Below are 22656 nucleotides of genomic sequence, written 5' to 3'. Positions count from 1 at the left end.
GTAGCTCAACTGATTGGTTAATATGGAAAGCAGAAACCACTTTGGGAAGGAATCTAGGATTGGTGCAAAGAAGGACCCTATATTTATGGAGTTGAAATAAGGGTTCTTCTCACCTTAGGTTAATGCCTGTATCTCACCAAATCTCCGTAATGAAGTTATTGCTTTGAGGAATGCAACCATCCATGAAATAAACTGTAAAGGACACTTGTGTAGTGGTTCAAAGGGTGGAACCAAAAGTATTGTAAGTACATTAAGATTCCACACCGGTGCCGGGGGAATGCTTAGTGGTATAACTCTTTATGCCTTCCATAAACGATTTAATACCAGGAACTTTGAAGCAAGACAAATGCGGTTTGTTTTGCAAATACGCGGCTACTGCTGCTAGATGCAGCCAAATTGATGTGTTAAGCTAGCCCACATTGCTGTAGGTGAAGAAGGTAACAAACAATATTGTGAAGGGAAACATCTAGAGGTAGAATTTTGTTATTACATTAGACAACACTTAGTTTCCCTTTTTCCGCATAGCAAGCTCTGGTAGTAGGTTTTCTTGCTTCCTTCAGAATAGACATACAGTCTGGTGGCAAATTCAAATTTATTTATTTATTTATTTAGCGATTTCTAAAGCGCCTGGTGACCCAAGGGCATCCCCGCGCTGTGAGGGTTGTGATCCTGATGAGGGGGAGGGCGAGGGGAGAGATATTTAAGGGGGGATTCTATTTAGGGAATAGATGTGCCTTCAATTTCTTGCGAAATGGCAGGTAGTTGGGTTCCAGTCTCAGGGAGCGGGGAAGAGCGTTCCATCCAGCGGCAGCTTGGACGGAAAATTGTCGTCGTCCTGTCCGAGATCGTTTGAATCTAGGAACGCTAGCCATGTTTTCATTCTGGGATCGTAAGGGTCTGGCTGCTGTATAGGGAGTGATCATTTTACTGAGGATCGCAGGGCCAGATCCGTTGATCAGCTTATGTGTAGTACACATTGCTTTAAATTGCACCCTTTGGCGCACAGGGAGCCAGTGCAGGGCCTTGAGGGCCGGCTTGGCGGACATTCTGGAGGGGGTATTGGTATCCAAACTATGACTTCAGGAGCCAAATCTCTAAGTTGAGCTCCTTGAGATTTGGATTCTTGATTTCTCCATGGCACTGAGTGAGTAGACTGTAGGCGATATGTAGCTTTCGATGTGGAACTACTGAGAGCTCTAACAGGGTGGTGTACTATGGTGACGGGCCCATATAGGAGCTACCAAATCAGTGTGAGTGATGTTTGCCTGAGGTTCCGAACCAGAAATGGAAGGAGAGGGAGAGATGGAAAAGCGTAGGCAAATAGCCCTGACCAATTCATCCATAGGGAATTGCCTTTGGATAGAGGGTGTGGAAACCTGGAGGCAAAGTTTGAGCAGTGTGCATTGTCTGCTGTGGCGAACAGATCTATTTGAGGATATTGCCATTGTTTAAAGTATGGAAGGAGAACTTGGGGATGAAGTTCTCACTCTAATATTTGTTCTCTCCTTCTGCTGAGGAGGTCGGTTATTTGATTGTTCACTCCTGGGAGGTGTTCTGCCAGAGGGTGAATCTTGTAATGGATTGCCCATTTCCAAATTGCCTGAGACAGTTTTGACAGTTGGAGAGAGTGTCCCCCACCCTGTTTTTGTACATAGTACAATGGTGTCATGTTTTCCGTGCGGACTAGGACAACTTTGGCTGTGAGATGAGACTGAAAAGCTAGAAATACTACTAGAAGCTCTAGATAGTTGATGTGGAGTTGTTTGCCTTTGTCGTCCCAGAGACCCTGAATTTTGTCATTATGGAGATGTGCTCCCCAACCCGTGAGAGCTGTGTCTTCTGTTAGCACGACTTGTGGAACACGGTCGATGAAAGGCCACCCTTTTGATACATTTAGTGGGATCCACCACTGCAGAGAGTGATGGGTGCGACTGTCTACCAACACTAGATCTGTTAACTGACCCTGTGACTGATTGCACGGACGTACTTAGCATTCTTGTAGTGGATGCATGTGTAGTCTTTCATGAGGCACTATTACAATGCATAACACCATCATTACTAGAAGCCGCATAAAAGTCCTGGCTGGCAGGGTTTGGTTAGTTTGGAACTGCAGCAATAGAGTTTGGATATTGGAAATTCTGGCTGCATTGAGAGAGGCTAGAGCCATGAGAGTGCTCAGAGTGACACCTAGATAAGATTGTATCTGGGAACACTGCAGATGATACTTTTGAATATTGACCGTGAAACCTAATTTGTGGAGTAGGTGTAATGTGGTCTGAGTGTGTAGTAAACACTTTTGGTATGTGCTGGCTTTGATGAGACAGTCTTCTACGTAGGGAAACACATGAATTTGCTATCTCCTGAGATGAGCTGCCACTACTGCTAGACGTTTTGTAAACACTCTGGGAGCAGTAGTTACTCCGATTGGGAGTACTTTGAACTCAAAGTGTTTGCCCGCTATCACCAATCTGGGATATTTGCGATGAGCTGGAGAATGGGAAGGTGAAAATATGCATATTTTAAGTGTAGTGTGGACGTAAAGTCGCCTTGCTGTAGAAGTGGAAGGACCTGTTGAAGTGTTAGCATATGGTTCTGACAGTATGTACTGGTTTAACTCTCTGAGATCCAAAATTGGTCTTATTGATCTGTCCTTTTTGGGGATCAGAAAATAAAGAGTAAATCCCTGAACCTTGGTATTGTAATGGAACTGGTTCTATGGATCCCTTTTCCAAGAGATATTGCACTTCTTGTTTGAGTAATTTTAAGTGGTCTAACGACAGTTTGTGAACACGGAGTGGAATGTTTGGTGGATTGGTGGTGAGCTCTAGGCAATGACCATGTTGGATAAGGTCGAGCATCCACTGGTCTGTTATAGATTGCCAAATGGGGAGGAACTGTGAATTCTTTCCCCAACAGGTGTTAAGTGATCGGGGAGGGAAAGCAAGCCACTGTTTGTTAGGGGAAGGGGTGTTATGCTGCATGGCGCCTTTACCCCTACCTTTGGAAATGTTTCCTGTATATCCTCCTCTATAGAAAACTCTAGAGGAAGAGGATTGATGCTGCCTTTGTAAGAGGAAACATTTGGGTCTGAGAAAGTTTTTTTGGACCCTGCTCTGTAAAATGAGCGCTGAAAGAAGCCTCTATTGGATGGGAACTGAAGCCCTCCCACGGACTTTGCTACTTCTGTGTTCCTTTTTTATTTTCACTGAGGACTACTCAACTACAGGACCAAACAGGTGTTCCTTATCAAAGGGGGTGTTCAAAATGGACTGTTGAACATCCGGCTTAAAACCGAGATTCTAAGCCATGCATGCCTTTCTAGCTTCAGTGTCAGCTGCATCTAAGGCACATCTGGTTGAGGAGTTAGAGATGAGATTCCCTTCTTTAACTAACGGCTGTGTTTTTTTTGTGTTCATCTGGTAGATATTGGAGCAATTGCTCCATCTCATCCCAGTATGCCCTGTTGTATCTAGCTAGTAGGCCCAGTGTGTTTGCGATGTGCCAATGTTTAGCAACTTGAACAGCTACTTGTTTTCCTGAGGCATCTATACGTTTATATTCCTTATCTGAGGGAGGCGCATCCCCAAAAGTTTGTGAATTAGCTATTTTGCCAGTATTGGACACTACTACAGAGTCAAGAGGTAGTTATCCTTTAATGAATACAGGATCTGATGGTGAGGGTTTATATTTTTTTATCTACCCTTGGAGTTAAAATGCGTGCTCAGACAGGGTCTTTAAAGATATCATCTGCATGCCTCATCATGCCTTCCAGCATAAGGAGTGTTTGACTTGACCTGTCCGTGGACTCGAGTATCTCAAATAAAAGGTCCTCTTCTAATGTCTCTTTTTATAAGGTCACCCTGTGATCCTCTGCTGCTCTAGCAATGAGGAATTAGTAAGCCATGCTATTGTCTGGTGGTGATGGCTTTGCAGGGTAAAGGTCTGGGTCAATGTCTACTGGAGGGTCAATGGTGTAGTCATTCCATGGGTCTACAGGTAGATGAGAATCATCATCATCATCATGATCTCTACTTGGGTCTGTATGTGGAGAGCCTGGAGGTGTCATATGCAAAAGAATCTTCAATTAATTGTGGAGAAAACGGTGGAGGAGGAGAGGGTTGTGGGGCAAAATAAACAAAGCTGGTAGCCATGTCCTTCTTCTTCTTTAGAGGGATTTTGGGGGTGTCCTCTAAAGGAAGCTTGTGTTTTTCTGGTGTCTTAGCAGAAATGTGTCCAGTATATGGATGAATATAAATCATTTTCTGCTTAGGATCCAATTTGGCCTTAAGAACATCTAATATTGGTTTCGGAGGCTCGGAGACACTGTCTTTAAGTTTGGGCTTCGAGGCTTGTTTTGTTTCGGAGCAGAGGATTTTGACTCTGTAGCATGCTTTTGTTTCAGAGCGGAGGATTTCAGTTCCGAACTGGATTTGCCCTTCAAGACTGATGGTTTCGGATCCAAAGAACGTTTTGGTCGACTCGGTCCCGAGCCAGAAGGCTTGGCAGTTTATTTTGGTGCCGAGCCAAGAGGTGGGGCATCAGAAACATTGTCTGAGTGCCAACCTTGGTCAGAAGGCAGAGGAGGAGCCTTATGTATTTTTGGAAAGGATTTAGGGGGAAAAAGGCCTTCGGTACTCACGCCACCTTGACCCGGAGGCAAATCTTTGGACTACAGATTGATCTTGAGCTTGGAATTGGACTCTGGAAAGCATAAGTCCTCTTCTTCCCCTGCAGCGGACACTTCTATCTCCTCTTGCTCGGATTCTTCTTCGAAGATATCCCGAGTGTGTTGGATGCTTTGACGTTGCATCTCCCGTCGTAGAGTCCGATGATTGCATAGAGTCTTCTTGGATCTAAATGACTTACAAGCGTCACAGTCTTACTTCTTGTGCTCCTGAGAGAGAGACAAGTTACAAACTTGATGTTGGTCGGTGCGAAGTTACTTGGCGTTACACTCGGACAGAATTGGAATGGAGCGTGTTCCATTGGCAGAAGGCTGGCCCATAGCGGGTAGGCCCAACGGCTCTAACAAGGCTTCCGATCAAAAATTGGAGAATTTGTCAAGCAATTTGATACACGGAGAACAAGGAAATGTGTACAGAAACAATAACATTGAGGGTAGAGTGGATTGAGCACCAATAAGAACCTGAAGGACGGTTTTGAACTGGAGTGCAGCAATACAAGTCCGATCCCGATGGTGGAAAAAAAACATTCTAACATTAGAGTTGATGGCAATGCGCACTAACACTGCTGTCACGCGGTAAGGTGATTCCTCCCTTCAAAGACGTCTTTGAAGAAAAACAACTTGCAAACATCTGGACCCAACATTAGATGGCAGGAGTATGCAAAGCATGTGTATCTAGAGCACACATGTCTCAAACAAACTATTTCTGGTTTGTCCATTTCTGTTAAGGTTAATGTTGCTTCACCAAATCCATCTTTGCTTACCCCTGATACTAAGCTAGGCCCTTCAAACCCACCAGAGCACAGGTTGCTTCTTTTATACTTTGCAAATATGACGGGAAGATTGGGTAGGCTAGAAGTCCACCAAAGTAGCAGATTAGCGAAAAGAAATCACCACAAGGTTGCAGTATCCTTCCTGTATCTACTGCTCGTGGATCCTTGTAACTCTATTCTGCTGGCCTTAGATGAACTGAAAAAGGTATTGTCACTTCCCAGGAAATTTTCCACCTATTAAACCCACCATGGTGCCCTTATCTCCTAATATGCCACCTAAGACAACACCTTTTTTTGGAATTCTGGCTAAAGTTCCCACGCTTAAAGAAAGGAACTCTGAAAACCTTTCCCATTTGAGAAATCAAATACTTCAATGGGTTGATAAGTAAACTGGGGATGGAACATTTTTATTTCTATATATAAACATGGTTAGGCATGTTGGCATGGAACCAAAGACTATTGAGGATGATTGGATAGTGGTAAATGTTCATCAGCCTAATTTGGCTGGACGGATAATGTCACAGCTTTCTCTCCTTTACTTCATATGATCTAGAATTCAGGTATTTTCCAGGATCCATTCTGCACAACTTAAAGCTATCATTCACAATAAGGCAATTAACCTAATTCTGCTAAAAAAAACACTGAGAAGAGTGGAGGTGCTCTCAGATCAGGGCCGGGGGCTAAGGTGGGCTAAAGAATTATCAAACAGCTTTCACACAAAGTTACAAATAGTTACTTACTCTCTGATACTTCTGTTTGTTTGGATGAGTTATCCTCATCCTAAATGATTCTATTTTCTTTTCCAATGATCTGTAACAATGAAAAAAAAAACCTTGACTATGTTTGGACAACCAAACACAATGAGTGAATGTAGTTGGTTCGATCATACATGTTCTAGGAGCCTTGAAGAATTGATTTAAGACTTTTTTAAAAATCCCAAAGGATAGATCTCAATAAGACACCCTCTGAAAAAGATACAAGCAAGTATTAAAAGAGGGGAATGGGCCCTGCTAGAAGCGGATTGAGATTTGTTATCACATGCAAGAAACCTTAGACACAGCCCCATTATTTGGGAGATTGTCATCCGCCCACTTTTTACACATCCAGCAAGAGTATTGCTGTGTTCGCACATTTTACCAGACGCAGGGTTACGTCACTTTGAAGGGATATATGGCTTTCAGAGCCCTGCTGTTCCAACAATGAGCTGTCTCAAGCTTTTAGGGGTTATCTAAAATGTTCTTCCCATTGAAGGAAGTCATCAATGCAATACTTACAACACCTAAGCATAAAGTCCCAGGTTCGGGTTAATTTTATTCCAGCATCCTGGTCACAGTGGACAATAGTGCTTGCATTTAAGACGTAAAATATAAACAACCCTTGTTGCTATAAGCCCATTTCATTCCTCAACAGAGTAGTCAAAGGGACTGGGTATATCATATTAACCAGGCTAACCTAATGCGCAAAGGATAACCACATTATCTTAGACTTGCGGTACAATATCAGGCCAGGACAAGGGATGCTTGACCAATGCCTAAGCAAGATTCTTTATATATATATGGATGTTATCTTGGCAGGATAAACTTTGGAAAAATATGTTTTCTCTAGGTGTAAATTTCATTATCAGTTATTTTTTATGTGCCTTCCACATGGATTTGTCAGCAACAGTTATTTATGACAAAGGGAACGATTGTGCACACTATTAAATTAAAGTGGGGTGTACAGCAAGGGTGCATTTTAGCTCCTTTCTTGTTATGTTCTATGTAAACCAATTGGGAAGATTACTAGTACTAGAGGGACAAAATAGAACTCTTGCAGGTAGAGGTTGATTCCTGCCTTAGTTTATGCTAGTGAAATGGCCTAGGTTTACGACTGCAGTGATTATTAGATTATTTTGTGATACTCATTGACTCCCAAGATTTGAGAACCAATTTTAACAAGCCCAATTTAATTTTAATGGGTACCAGTTCATCTCAATCTTGAGTGTTCCAAGCAAAGGAGAATTTTATTAGTAGGGTTGACACATTCTCCTTTTTAGGATTGATGTTCAACTCCACAAGTGTTCTCTGCTTTTCTCATCTAGAAGACATCTTTTTCAGTAAGGTTATTTTGATTTAAACTTTAGCTCAGTCCTGGGTTACTGTGCAACAGAGCAGTCAGGTTTAATTCAGCTTTTGTGACCCTGTTGCTGTGACGGGAAGTCAGTCAACTGGCTCTTGGAGTCACTTCTGTCTGCGGCTTGGGGCTGACTCTTCCTAGAGCAGGGCACTACAGGTGCAGTCCTCTCTTTGCTAGCCCAAGGAGCAGCTGGTGTAGTCCAGTGTTGGTGCAGCCTCTCTTTCCTAGGTCCATGGAACAGCAGGACTGCCTTTCTTTGGTCCACTCTTCAGCAGAGACGTGATCGAAGATCTGGGTGTAGGGGAGCCAGTTTTCTGATGGTTGTGCCATTGTATAGGGGTGGGCGGAACTCGCAGGATTTTACTCCACGGAATTCCGTGTAGTTACACAAAAGCTCTGTGAGTGTGCCGCCCATCCCTACAAAACAAGAATTATGCTTTCAAAATGAACATTTCCCCTGAAGTCAGACCACACCTCAACCCAGCTATCCTGTTGTGTTTTGTCCACTGCTGATCAACTGAAATACTTTAAGACTTACTCTAAGACAACACACTCACATTTGCTGGTGGGTCATTTCTCCCACCTGCCTAGTCACCCCAAATAGAGCTTGCTGATTCCTCCGGAAGGGTTAGTACACGTAGAAAAGTCCTATTGGATCTCATAGGTTACTCTTCTTGAGAATCTCTAGCACAGTGTGAAGGATTTCAGGGTCCGGGTGTTCCGGAGCCCGGAGAAGGGGGGTACGGTGTTGCGAGATAGCTTGTCCCCCACTCCGGTAATCTCTACGCCTGCCTTGGGCCCAGTATCTTCCCTGCCCATGATCTCTGGTTTCATAGGACAGCACTCACTGACCCTGGAGAGGGTGGTGGGGGAGGTTCTACAGCTCCAGAGGCTGCTGCCGCCACAATCTCCTGCTCCTCCTACCGCAGCACTGCTATAGTCCACTATATCAGCATGCCATGCATTTTAAAACACTAAACTATGTACCATAGGCATGTAGTTTCAGGTTTTTTTTTAAAATCTCTATCTGAAGTGTGGGTAAAGCCCTTAAGCATCCTATGGGAAAGAAAAGCAACGCTTGAAAAGGCAATTCGTTTTGTGAAATGTTGTAAATATCTTGTCATGCAAATTGCACTACTTTATCAATCTGACTTTGAAAATATGAAATGCGAGGGAGAGAAACAGAATGCAGAGATAAGTATCTTTTGAATGCGGAGAACTCCTGTCACCCATGCTGTCTCTTTGTCCTTAACCACCCACACCTGCAGACTTCGGACACAAAATATGTGCCCATGTGGTGTGGACAAGTGTTCCCGAGCACCCACAAGAACAGCTTGCACTTGAGAGAAGCATACACAGACTTGCAGAAAACTTCCATCTCAAAATCCATGACAAGGAACACAACAAAGGTGTGTGTCGCTCTCACTTGAAAGTAAGGTTTCAAGGGTGGGTGCTGGTAAACTCTGCCACATGGTGATTGTAGCTGTGGCTACTCCAAAATGGCAGAGGAGTGTCGCCCCCACCCCCTGCTAAAAGCCAGCAGAAGAAAAATAAAATGATAATAAAATAATTTCATCATCATCTTATTTTTCTCTGTCTGACAGCCAAAGCAAGTCTAAAATGGTGCTGGCCAGGCAATCCTTAACAGGGCTGGGACTGGGAGGAGGAGTGGTAGGTGCACTTGTAAGTGCGCATGTCAGTTTGGCAAGCCGTCTTTGGCCGGCCAAACAGACATGTGCACTTAAGTTTCTACAACCCAAGCTGCGTTGCACAACCATGTTGGAGAAACAGCACTGACTTCCAGGCACTGTCTGAGCAGCAAACTAGGCCACTCCGACCCATCCCAAAGCATCTCCCATATTAGGAATACTATCCCCAGCAGGAGAGCAATATTTGGATTGACATCTGGGAGCCTGCACAGTGTGCAGCAGTTCGCGGACGTCTGGGAGGAGAGGATTGGGAGAGAGGAGCAAGGCGGCGGCCGTCGGAGCAGCCGGTAAGTACAATTTTATATTTTATATTTGTCTTCCATGCTTTTTGTGTGTATTTCTCCTCCTCCCCCTCCCCACCCCTTCGCAATGGGAGCAGCCGCCACTGGGCGATTGGCAGAGTTTTTTCCAAACTCCGTTCTCCAAGTGTAGTGGCAACACTCTGCAAACTCCGTTGGTGGAGCAGAATTCCCCACAAACCCCCACCATTATGGGATGTGGCACGTACTAGCCAATAGGCTACGAAACCACTCCTACCTAGTGACAAGTTCCTGTGAGGTGTGGCATATAGCTTGCCTAGAATGTACCATTTTGCCCACTCCCATGATGGCAGAACCCTTTTCCTGGTGGTGTGGATCTCCCTAGCCAACCCCAGAGGTTTTGCTATCTGGGGGCTAAATGGCAAAACCAGAAATGGTTTGGCAACTGCTTTCCCTTCTCTGTCCCCAACGCGGACCTGTTTGCAAGAACAAAAGAGCAGTCCCTCTCATGCATGTCCATCGTTTTCCCTTTAAAGTTGGCTTCCCCTTTTAAGTTTACCTTTTCGGATCACACCCTTCTTGACCTCTTCCAACCGCAGTCCATTTGCGCTCCTTCCTTCCACCTACCCTCAGAAGGGCAGAAGACTGTCTTGTGGCCAGGAACCTTAAATGGTCACTGCTAAACCTTGGGCAACAAACATGGCTACTTAATAAGGTTGCCTCATTAAATTCGACTTGACTATCATGTTGGGTTTAATGTACCAAATGTTTTGTTACCTTGAAGTATCATACCTAGCAATCCCATTCAGAAGTTAGCGTGTAACTCTACACTCACCGATGGGGCTTCTAACCTTTCCACAGTAAAAACAACAATGCAGTTTTTTACTGTCAGAACAATTAACATCAAGACATATATGCCCAAGCTCTTGATAGAATGCACCCTGCCTCCAGGGATCTACTTAGGGGCAACCTATATACATTAAAGCACAAGTTGCTACTTGTGTAATGGTATATCTGTAAGAGACATTAGTTAGTGATAGATTTCTTACCTTAGAATATCCCCAGGCGTCAGACTGGATCTGGAAAGTATTTCGTCAGCAGTACCCTTGCGCATCGGTAGGTGACGTCATGCGGCTCCACGTCCGTTGATGGCGTCATAGGCACTAAGATGACATCACGGACACTACTTAGGCGCCACCCATGTGCACTGACCTCAGTTCTGTACACGGCTTTCGACGCAAGGAACACAGAGCCATGCAAGAAACTGACCACTGGTGCCATGAAACTAGGGCCCTGAAAGGGATGACCTTAACCCTAGAAATCAGTTCGCAGAATGGGGAGGATGGGTGGGGCGGTAAGAAATCTATCACTAACTAATGTCTCTTACAGATATATCGTTACGCAAGTAGTAACTTTTGCATCTGAAAGAGACACATTAGTGATAGATTCCTTACCTTAGAATAGATACTCCAGCAATACCAACCCCAGTGGTGGGTCTTTGAACAAGATTACACCAGAAAGTCATGGAGAACACAACGGCCAAACAAACCGTATCTACGGACTTGACTGTCAAGGCAGTAATGCTTGGTAAATGTGTGCAGCGAGGCCCACATTGCTGCCTGACAAATGTCCTGCAAGGGAACACCGTGCCCCAAGGAAGTAGTGGCTGCCGTTGCCCTGGTAGAATGGGCAAGCAGCCCCACAGGAGACTCCGTCTTAGCCAACGAGTAACATGCTTTGATGCACAGAACGACCCACCGAGAGATGGTTCATTTGTGCACAGCCCGACCTTTTTTGGCGCCCACGTAGCCAACAAAGAGGTGGTCATCCACCCGGAACTGCTGTGTGCACTTCAGATAGAACGAGAGCGCACGTTTAGGGTCCAGACGGTGGAGCCTCTATTCCTCTTTAGAAGGATGAGGAGGCGGAAAGAAGGTGGGCAAAATGATGGTCTGCCCAATGTGGAAGGGTGTGACAACCTTTGGCAGGAAAGAAGGACAGGTCCTTAAAACCACCTTGTCTGGGTGAACAGAAAGGAAAGGAGGTTTAGAAGAAAGATCCTGGAGCTCACTCAGTCTTCTGGCAGAGGTGATAGCTACCAGGAAAGCCGTCTAGAGAGTGAGAAGACGTAAGGGACAGTTATGAAGGGGCTCAAAGGGAGCGCACATCAGATAGGTCAAGACAAGATTTAAGTCCGATTGAGGCCTTATGAAAGGCACGGATGGAAACGTGTGTGTAATGCCTTCGAGGAAGCGATTAACGACCGAGGATTTAAAAAGAGAAGGCTGACCTGGAAGCCGTAGAAAAGCGGAGATGGCCAAAAGATAATCTTTGATAGTGCTCAGAGCAGAACCCTGCTGGGCGAAAGAGAGAAGAAACAGAAGAACCTCTGAAAGAACGTCAGACAGGGGATCCACAGCCTTTGCTGTGCACCATGCCACAAATTTGTTCCACCTGTAGGCGTATACCATTTTAGTGGAGGGATGCTTGGCTGCCAGAATGTCATCACAGACTTCGGGAGGAAGATCAAAAGCTGTCAACTGTCACCGCTCAATCTCCATGGATGGAGGTGGAGGCTGGACAGGTTTGGGTGGAGGACAGTCCCCTGCTGCTGCGACAGAAGATCCTCCCGAAGAGGCAGTTGGATCGATCCCCTTGCTGAGTAGCTTGGGATACCAGTATCTTCATGACCAATCCGGGGTCACAAGGACTTGGGCCCGGTCACGCCGCATCTTCTTCAGCACTCTGGGCAGAAGTGGTATAGGCGGACAGGTGTACAGGCGTACAACAGACCGAAGTTCCATTCGCGATGAAAAGCTTAGTTGAGTGAGCGCCGCCTTGGAAATTCCAACGCTCAGAACTGATGACACTGCGCGTTCTATTCGGTGGCGAATAGATCTATCCAAGGCTCTCCCCACTGCAGAAAGAGACCTTGAGCCACGTCCGAGTTCAGACGCCATTCATGATCCATCAAGTACCGGCGGCTGAGTTTGTCCACCCTGGCGTTCTGAGAACCTGCCAGGTGTTGAACCACCATGGTAATGCCTTGATGTTTCAGCCATGTCCAGCGGCGCAGAGCCTCCAGATATAGGGTCCACGACCCCAACCCGCCCTGTTGGTTGCAATACGAGATGGCGGTGGTGTTGTCCGTGAACACCTACACCACACTTCCCCGGACAGAGGGAAGGAATGCCTTCAGAGCAAGTCGGATCGCACAAAGCTCCAAAAGATTGATACGGAGGCCTCTGATCTTCACCTCTCCCAAGTGGCCACCCCATTCCAGGAGCCAATCGCGATTTGTGAGCCACCACTGCAATTGCCGTACAGTTCCCTCCGAGATCTGGACGTAATCAGACAGGTTGCCCTGATGCTGAGCCCACTGAAACTTCAGGTACCATTGCAGAGCCCGCATATCCCATCTGGCATGTTGCACTAGCAGGATGCAGGAGGGTGTCAGGCCCATGAGCTAGGGGGTCATCCTGACTGAAACACGGGATAGAGGCTAAAATATCTGAATCATAGCCTGAATATCCCGGACTCACTGCTCGGGAGGATAAACCCAAAACTGTGTCAAATCCAGAACCGCTCCGATGAAGGGGAGCTTCTGCGAGGGACTCAGGTGTGACTTCGGCATGTTGATGGAGAACCCCAGCAAATGCAGGAGGTCGGCCGCAGTCTGGAGGTGGGAGACGAATGTCTGGGACGATCCTGCCTTCAACAACCAGTTATCGAGATAGGGGAAGTCTGACACCCATGATCTGCGACCACCGGCATCACTTTCGTGAACACCCGAGGAGCACTGGTAAGGCTGAAGGGGAGCACGGCAAACTGAAAATGCTCCTGACCTACTGTGAACCACATGTAACGCCGGTGGGCCGGCAGGACGGGGACATGAAAATATGCATCCTGCAAGTCCAACGCTACTATCCAATCTCCAGGGTCGAGGGCAGCCAAGACCTGAGCTAGAGTAAATATCTTCAACTTCTCCTTCCGGAGTTATTGGCGTTCCTAAGGTCCAAGATGGAGCGCAGGCCCCCTTTCTCCTTCTTGGGGACCAGAAAGTAGTGGGAATAACAACCACGTCCTACTTCTGGCCCAGGAACGCGCTTGATGTCCCCCTTGGCCAAGAGGGCCATGACTTCCTGTTGGAGAAGCGCAAAGTGATCCCTCGACATGCGGTGGAACTGAGGTGGTATGGCTGAGGGGGCAGACTCGAAGGGGAGGGAGTAGCCCCTTCGGAAGATCTGCAGCACCCACCTATCCGAAGTGACAGAACGCCAGTGGGGGAGGTGATGTTGAATCCTGCCCCCCACCGGCGTGGGGTGCACACCAAAGCACGGACTAGGAAGGCAATGAGGAGAGCGTAAACGCTTCTTTGACTTTTTCTTGTGACGTCTTTTACCCGAATTCGAGTGTGAAGACTTCGACCCCAAGAAAAGATGATTATGGCTCTGTGGTCGGTCGCCCTAGTGACCCCTGGACCTCGAATGGCGCGGAGATGACTGCCAGGCCTCCAGCAGCTCTCGGGACCGCTCCTGAAAAGACTTCGGAGCCATGGGCAGATTGTTGGAATATGACCGGGAGTCATGGTCGCGCTCCAGACAGTAGAGACAGACGCCATGGGGGTCGGCCATCGACATCGTACAGCAACAGGCCCCACAGGATTTAAACCCAGGCATCCCTACGTGGCACCAGGAGTCAAAGACTCAAAGGAAGTAGAGACAAAAGTCTCAAACAAGTTAGTCAAAAAGTGGCTAGGGTACGTGCTCTAACCAGATCGGCGTTTGCTGGCGCGGAAAAAGAAAGTACTGACGTCAGCGCGCATGGGTGGCGCTATATAGTCTCCATGACGTCATTTCGCCGCCTACTAAGCCAGCGGCGGACGAGGAGCTGCACAACACCACCTACCGATGCGCAGGGGTACTGCTGATGAAAAACGTTCCGGATCCAATCTGACGCCTGGGGTAAGGAATCTATCACTAATGTGTCTCTTTACGATAAGGAAGATTTGCGCTTTGCCATTACTTGAAATTGGAAAGTTGAGTTACCAGTCAAAAACTGCTGTGCCAGGCCACAATGGCAGACTGGCAGGCACAGTTTGCTTTATCTTAGTTGCGGTGGCAGAATAAGTGCTGCAGTCCATGAGAGACACATTAACTTTCGGGCCATGGGTACCCTTGGTACCATACACTAGAAACTTAAATGTTAGTTAGCTAATGCCAATTGTGAGTGAACCAATCAGACATACCCTTTAAAGGCACTGAGACTTGTTTGTCAGGACTCAGTGCACCTTCAGAGTTGGAACACCAGCAGCGTAAAGCCAAAACTTGGGGGTGATGATGCAAAAAGAGGCATTTCCTTACACGTTGTATTTGTCATACTATATTCATTTCCAAAGGTCATCACTGTTGCATTTTTTCACATTATAGAAAACACCTCCGCCATATTGCTTCCAATTCCGTTGGCTATGAAGACATAACTGGGCAGGAGATCATGTCACGTGTCCCGGACTGGGGGCTCTGCCTATTACTATATTTACATATACGGCCTGCCCTCCACGTATCCCTTTCTGGTTTCTATGCAGGAAGCAGGGCTATGAACTCATCCTTTAGCAAGTTAGTTTATCTTAAATTCCAACTTTTGACGGGATACCTTTTAGTGATACACCAAGTGACATTGCATTTTATTCAATACTAGTCTACAATAAGTTCATGTACTTTTTTACTATTTATCGAGCTTGCACAACATGTATTCGAGGGAATTACCAAACATAACCTCTCACACATGTTATAATGTTTGGTATCTGTTAGAATGTGCCCTCTTTTTGCATGGTTGTCCCCACTTTTTGCCAAACTGTTGATGTACTTTGACGGAGTGTGCCCTGTGTTCACCTGGGTGCACCTGCATGTTTTGGTGCAGAACAAAGTGAAGAGTCTACATGGCACGCATTCCTGTGCCTACAATCACTGCCCTGGCGTAGGTAAGCCTCGCCTCTAGCTGGGTGCACTATAACAGTGGTGAGCGTGCAGGTGCAGGGGTCCTGTACTCCTACAGTGCCTAACCCACTTCTTAGACATTGTAAGTGCAGTAATGCCATTAAGAGTATATGGTGCTGGGAGTTAGTCTCTATAAACTCCACAGCACCATAATGGCTTTACTGAAAACTGGGAAGTTTGGTATCAAACTTCTGAGCACATTAAATTGACACTGATGCCAGTATGGGATTTAATGAAAAATTCACTCAGAGGGCATCTTAGAGATGCCCCCTGAAAATCGACCCAACTCTAGTGTCCTGGCTGAGTGGCTGCTTGCCTGCTGCCACCACCAATCATGTTTCTGGACCCCTGGGTCAAAAGCCTGCCGCTCTCGGGGTCCTGAAACAATGTACATCCTGGGACGAGGTGCCAAGCCTCCTCCCCCAGGATGGGCAGGTTCCACGAAGAAGAAGCTTTAAAGGCTTGCCGCCTTTGTGAGCTACCCCAGGCCTTTGCTGCTTCCAGCAACTGGCCCCCACTGGTTCTGACCCCCACTTTGGGTGGGAGAATCAGTGGGAAAACCAAGTGAGGAAGGGAGGTGTGCCCACCTTTGCCAACACCACCTCTCAGGTGGGGGAGGCGAAGTGAAGCACAACCGTTAGACCCTGCCATCTTGCAGATGGGGGACACAGCCAACCATAGAGAGGCATATGTCCCCCTACCACTAGAGGCTGGCATAATAGGGGGGGTGTAGGCACCTCAAGGAAGTGAACCATTGGTCCTGACCTTTACCTACCTGTAAAACCCCTAAATCTAGTATTTAAGGGCAATCCCGAACCTTGCCTCCTCAGACAAGGACCGACCAGATTAATAGAAGAAGAAGGACCGAAGAAGCCGTGCTGAACTAAGAAGAGGAGGACGCCCACTGACTTGACCCCAGCCCTACCGGCTTGTATGCACCTCAAACCTGCTCCAATGAAATCCCGGTATGTCCTGCAGCCAGCAGCCCTCAAAGAAGAAGCGTTACGCTTCGAAACATGTCGATGCACACGATAGGTAATGTACATTAAATACAAAGTACCTCCACTACACCCCTTTTAGCAATTCCAGCACGGAGGTTTATTAAAGTTATTTTAGCCCTCATGTGGCAGGTATTTTTTTAACATTTAAGCATTAATTCACATCTGTCCCCACCACTCACTTCACTATTTAAACCCTCACGCACCACACATAGTGATTACATCAGTGTTTCCGCGTAGCCGTTGGTAAGTAGCACGCCGCATCTCGTAGGACCCCTATGATGAAGCACGACACCAAGGGCCCTTTTGGTGTGTGAGGGGTGTTTAATAAACACATTGTGCTCCCCACCATTGTAGGGGCCATACCTAACCCACTCAGGTGGATTTCTGTTTGTTAAAATTGAAGCCGGGGAGATCGAATCCACTTGTGTGTCCAGGTGGACACTTCCTCTCTCCACTCCCCTTTTTGTTATACTTTGTAGTGTGAGATAGTTTTACGATTAAACTATTTCCGTTGGATACTTCTATCACAGATACCTCACTGTGTGAATAACCCCACATGCTAGAGGCCATCCAGAATTTTTCTCAGCAATTCCCTTGTGTGCCGGTAGGAGACATGGTGCGGCTCCTTGTCAGGTCCACCCCACTATGGAAGGGACTTCAGGGCCATAATCTATCCACCATCTTCAAGTATCAACATCAGTTCCTTTATTTCTGTACCTTATAACGCAGATCCAGCGATCAAACCCTTGATTTCGGTCACCTGACAGAAGATTTATTTTGTTTAATTAAGTGTCAGGAGAGGATATTTACATAATTCCTCCTGAAATGACAAGTTTTGAACCCTACAAGAATTACTAGAAGCAGATGTCAGTGACGGAGTCTGGAGAGGTCTGTCTCTAGTGTCTGGGCTCCTTGCATCATTAAAAATGTTGCGACGACTGAGCGTGGATGAACATGAAGGCCACCCGGAACCAGAAATATCCAATCTCTATCTCACCGAGCACCGCAGAAAAACTTTGGAAGGCTTGGTCCCGGTCGAAGCAGAGGACATGCATTCTTGGTGCAGAGGCCATTCCCAAGAAAGATAGTAATCCCAATCCAAAACTCAGGTATGTCCAAGAAGAAGAAACACAAGAAGAAAACACTTGACCCCCTACTTCCATCCTCTCTCATTCAGAGAAGTCTTGTAGATGTCTGGGTACCACCAAATCTCTGTCCCAACTTCCCCACTCAGTATCAATTACTATACCCTCTCCACCTTGGGTTCTCTCTGTGCTCTTTGTGGGATCTGAGCCTCCAAGCCCTGTAACAACACTGATTTTGACCCCCTGGCCTTTTTCTGCATTCCCTTCTATAATACTGATGGTGATCCTTTGAGCCTTCCCTCCACTCCCTGTGGCAAAGTGACATCAACATCACAGACAAATTATTTGGACTACCACCTTCCATAATTTGCCAAAAAAGACTCCTAAATTGACCACATTGGCCTTTCCTTACTCTCCCCACTGTAAAGGCCTCCATTTTGTCCCCATGGAAGAATACATCTGCTTCAGAAAGTGGTACCTGAAATCTCCCAAGATTTGGAATTCCTGGGAGACGGTGAGGTCATTTTAGGTGCTTTACTATGAATTCTTTGATCATTGTTCAAAGCCTTGCTTTGCTTCAAGACTCCAGCTCAGGAAGACTTACAGTTTCTGAGTTCCCACTTACATTCTCCAGGCTCCTGATTCTGTGGCATGTTGCTGAAACCTCTGGTTTCCTCGTCGTCCTGACAAGACAAAGAAGGAGTAAGGTGTTATTTTGACAAGAAAGACTCCTCACAACAAACTCAAGTTCAGCACATTGAACCTAGAAATAACTGTACTTGGCTTCATTTCCTAATGCTTTTTGCTAACTTAAAAAGTAAACCTTGGAATAAATCTTGGATAAGAAGAACTATTCTTTTAGTTCATAGTGTTTTTTTAGTTTAAAAGGTTTTTATTAGAATTTCAAAAACAAAGCTAGACAAAAAAGCGAGGTAAAACAATTATCATACAGGATTGTAGCAATAAACCTAATGTTCAGCCTACATGTGCAGAGTCCGATGACCCTCTATAGATTCTTTCATCAGAAGGAAACAAACAGAATGAAAAGCAAAAACAATATAAAATATACAAAGTACTGCAAATATACAAAAGAAACCAGAAGGAAATGATAAAGTGGTTCACTGAATAACCTCTTGCCGTCCAATATTAGGATCAGTTTCCAACGGTTAAGTATAAGCAGATTACAACCAGAGAATGACACATTTACTGGCGACAAACAAGTGTAGGCATTTGCCTGCCCATCTTTGAGGAGCATAAAGATACAAAATTATAAAGTGTACACACAGATTATGGGAGTGTGAGGATAAAAAGTTAAACCAACGTCCAAAACCAGGAGACCACCCCCGCCCCGAGTACAAGGAAGGGCACCAGGAAAGGGTTAGACCCTGATCTGTGGGGGTTCAGGGAGGCTTTAACATAGAAGTGTCCAGAGATGACCATATCCTGTTATTTTGATGTTTCCAGGGAAACTTTGAAGATAGATATTATCTGCACCTCTTAAGCAAGAGATCCAGTTGAGCCAGGCCTTAAAGGAGGGGGCAGCTGTGTTTTTCCAGGTGGCTAGTGTCAACTTACAAGTCGATGTCAGTAATATGCCCACTAGCAGTCTATCATTCTGTGTTTGGACTTGAGGGTCTAGAAATCATTGAATTAGTGATAGAAAATCTTTGTGAAGGCAGACCCCACAAATAGGGTAAGTCAAACACACTGTCCAAAAAGGAGTAGAATAGAACATGACAGAGGTCCCTGGTAGCAGCATTACAGTTGCAGCATAGAGGGTTATCTTCAAGAAACATGTTGTAGTCCATAGTGTTTTAAGTAGAAAATAAGACTTTACTAAGCCTAGACATCAAAAACAGTGTTTGAACTTTCAAAACAAGAAAGAGAGAGACCCCTGTAATTTGATCGATAGAATTGTATGCACAATGGGGTGAATGCTGATAGAAAGTCAAAATAAATGTGTGCATGTAATTAAAGGATTGAATTAGTGAATTAACTAATGCTTATCGTGTGTCTCAAACAAAAGAAGCAGGAAAGGAAAACCCTACAGAGCGCAGTCTGTGTTCCATTGACAACCTTGACGGAGCTGATCATTCCAGATAAAAATCTGTTGACGAGGGACTCCTCATCTTGTCCCTTTACTAAACTCCAACTTCCTTCCACCTGGGACTAATTGCCAACACTGTAGCTATCCTTGTGTTGAGGATCAGTCTCAGAAGGTTTCGGTGGACTCTCTTCACTCCCGGAGACTCCTGGATCTTCAGGTGAGTTGGGACTTGTCAGAAAGCCAGGCCCACAAAAATGTATCTGCCTGAGCAAAAATGCCCACTATTCCTCCTGGTCCTACCATGAAGACCTAGATAGTGCTCCAGCAGCAGTTCAAGTAGGCAATGAAACACAAAAATCAAGTCCTGAAATCTGAGTTGGTAAGAAACAAACTCAAGACAGATGCTTGGGGTAAAGACCGTGTGCTCTCCCTAGAAATCATGGCGCCCTGTTACACCTAGCAAATTCACTCTTCCTACCAAATGTGGGGCCCTTAGACAAATCCACAAGCACACCATCAGTGATTTGACTGTTCTTACTGACTGCTCGCAGCCCCAGAGTGCTTTCATGTGGACAAGTTGAAATGTGATATTTTTATTAATCAAAGCCATCTCCAATTTATTTGTAGGCCAACCACATTCTTGGACTATAATGCAAAAGTGGCATTGGTCATATCCCATCTTGCAGGAAACACAGCTATTTGGGAAGTTCCTCTAGTCAAGGACGATGATCCTATTCTCTATTACTTCACGGCATTCAAAGAAAGGATTCATAGATTGTTCACCAAACATCCCTTCATGTAGGCTTATGAAAAGGGGTTGCTCAATTTAAGACTAGGAAATAAGGACTTACATGTCACACATTTTTATAGATTAGTTTCTAAGACAAATTAACTTCATTGTTCTACTGTGGCTTTTGTGATAGCTGTAAAGACATCCCCTCTCATATTGGAGATCCACCTGAAGACTGCTTGAACTGTATCAATCTAGTGGTAAAGCTAGATCACTGAGTGAGGAAGGGAAAATTGAGAAAGCGAAACAGAATATTCCGAGGGTTACCAGGTTTCTAAGGAGAAAAAAAGGATCTGAAAATAAAAGTCCATAGGGTACTGACACCATGCCATTTGGGGGGTTTGAGACCCACTTTCAAATGACGAGCCACCAAACATGTGTAAATACAACCAGAGAGGAAGGGTACAAAAGGCTACTCTCCTACCCCTTAATCATAATTCTCATCAACAAAAGAGAGCCTAATATTGTGAATACCTAAAGACGTTATGTCCAAGTGACGAAACACACAGTGAATTTGATTAATTAATTATAGTAGGTAGTCAAAAAACAAAAAAAAACTAACAAACTATAGAGACAGGAGAAAAAAAAATTATTTTCTAAAAGAACCCTCACTCACCCTAGTGGTGACATGCTTCATCATGGGGTTCGTCACAGGGGGGCCAGGCTATCCCCCCCTGTGTGCTTCAACGCCTGCGATTGCAGCGGAGCAGGTATGTTAGCAGTGAAGTATGTGAAAATCGTGAATGTGTGGTGACAATAAAAGATCCCAACTGATCCCCAACAACTTTATTTAAAGGACCAGTTGTTCACAGTAAAATAGTGTGTTCACTACAAGGTTAAAATTAAAACCTTGGTGACCTGGTGTAGGTGGTCAACATGTTTCTGCTGTATTGTGTGCTATCTCAGCCCAGCTTTCTTCAGGACCAATGTTAAATAAGAATAATGCGCCCTCCGGGGGTCCACCCACGCTAAGGAGTGTCCACACCGTTAGGCCGTTAGAGGAATCAATCAAAAACAATTTAACTCTCCTCGGTTAACTCACGGTTTTACCCGTACTCGATAATCCTGCAATTTGCCTGGATACCATTCAGTCTGAAGAGTTGGCGTGCCACATGGACGCTCAGTCTGGCATTCTCTTCACGTCCCGTATTTATTTAATCGGGTACGGCTCGCCGCCTGGAACCTATTTTCTCTTCCCGCTGGCGTCCACCAAACATGCCCCTGTGATGGACTGCAACAATGCCAGCACCAACACAAGCAAAATCTTTGAAATTGTGAGAGATCTTACCTTACCTGCCCCCACTTCCAACTCGATCACATCATTATAGGACCTTTACAACAACCTCTCTCTATTCATCAGCCAAGAAATCACCATTTACAGCAACTTCAACTTGGACCAGACCCAACAGTCCTCGCCAAATCACCCCTGATCCTATCCAATCAACCAATGCTAGGGTTCTACTTGGCAAGCAAAATGGCTACACTATAGTGAGGCTCCTGCAGCCCTGCATAATTATCCTTTCATTAATCCTGCTCGAGGTCATACTAGTTGTTTTAAATTATACCCAGATGGCAATCTAGACTAGATGAGGACTCGCTGAAATAATCAGCAGGTTTGGGCAACCCCTGCTCCTGCTGTGGCACCGTGAAGATCCGGCCAGAGCGAGGGCCGGAGCGTAATGGTGCCCTGACTCAGCCTGAAAATCAACGCTAGCCCTCGGCTGTCCACGAGGCTCCAAGGCCTCGAGACACAGCCTGGGCAGACGAAAAGGAGCTGGGGCCCCGAACCTCGCGACTGCTGACTGCGGCGAACATGAGGAGAGCTCTGCCAGTCTGTGGCCTCTGATATACTGTGACTGCCATGACGAGGTGAAAGGAGGGAGGTGAGAGGCGCTGCATGTGCACTGTGGTGATTGGACGCTCACCGCCATAACCTGCCTGTGATCTGCCGCAGCGATTGGGGATATACCAGAGCAGCTGTGCTGCCCTACCTGCCAGACGGAGTTGAGTATCAGTGTTGGTCAGTGAGCGGTTTTTGCTTCTTCTGACCCTGGGGTGCATTTGGGCATCCAGGGTCCGCCGTGCTGCCAGCGCCGCTCCCGCTGCTCTGATCTGTCGCACAGCAGGCCTGGACCCAACCTTCATCGCCACTGCAGTATGGGGGTGCCTTGCGTGAGGACTGGTGGCGGAGTGGCC

At 46.0% G+C, this 22656-nt stretch overlaps 1 protein-coding gene across 1 annotated transcript in view; it reads right to left on the bottom strand.

The window, feature by feature from the left end:
• LOC144828299 (uncharacterized) overlaps window positions 1-22656 on the bottom strand; it is a 225329-nt gene that overhangs the window by 114930 nt on the left and 87743 nt on the right. The window contains exons 8-9 of the mRNA XM_078686382.1: window positions 18249-18306; window positions 6198-6267 (exon numbers count right to left, since the gene is read on the bottom strand). Coding sequence (XP_078542508.1) covers window positions 6198-6267; window positions 18249-18306 — 128 coding nt within the window. The remainder of the gene's footprint in view (window positions 1-6197; window positions 6268-18248; window positions 18307-22656) is intronic.

Source organism: Lissotriton helveticus, chromosome 4_1 (assembly GCF_964261635.1).
Source record: "Lissotriton helveticus chromosome 4_1, aLisHel1.1, whole genome shotgun sequence".
NCBI classification, from domain to species: domain Eukaryota; kingdom Metazoa; phylum Chordata; class Amphibia; order Caudata; family Salamandridae; genus Lissotriton; species Lissotriton helveticus.
The sequence above is the reverse complement of the archived record's forward strand: the minus strand, read 5'-3'. Positions and strand labels throughout refer to the sequence as shown.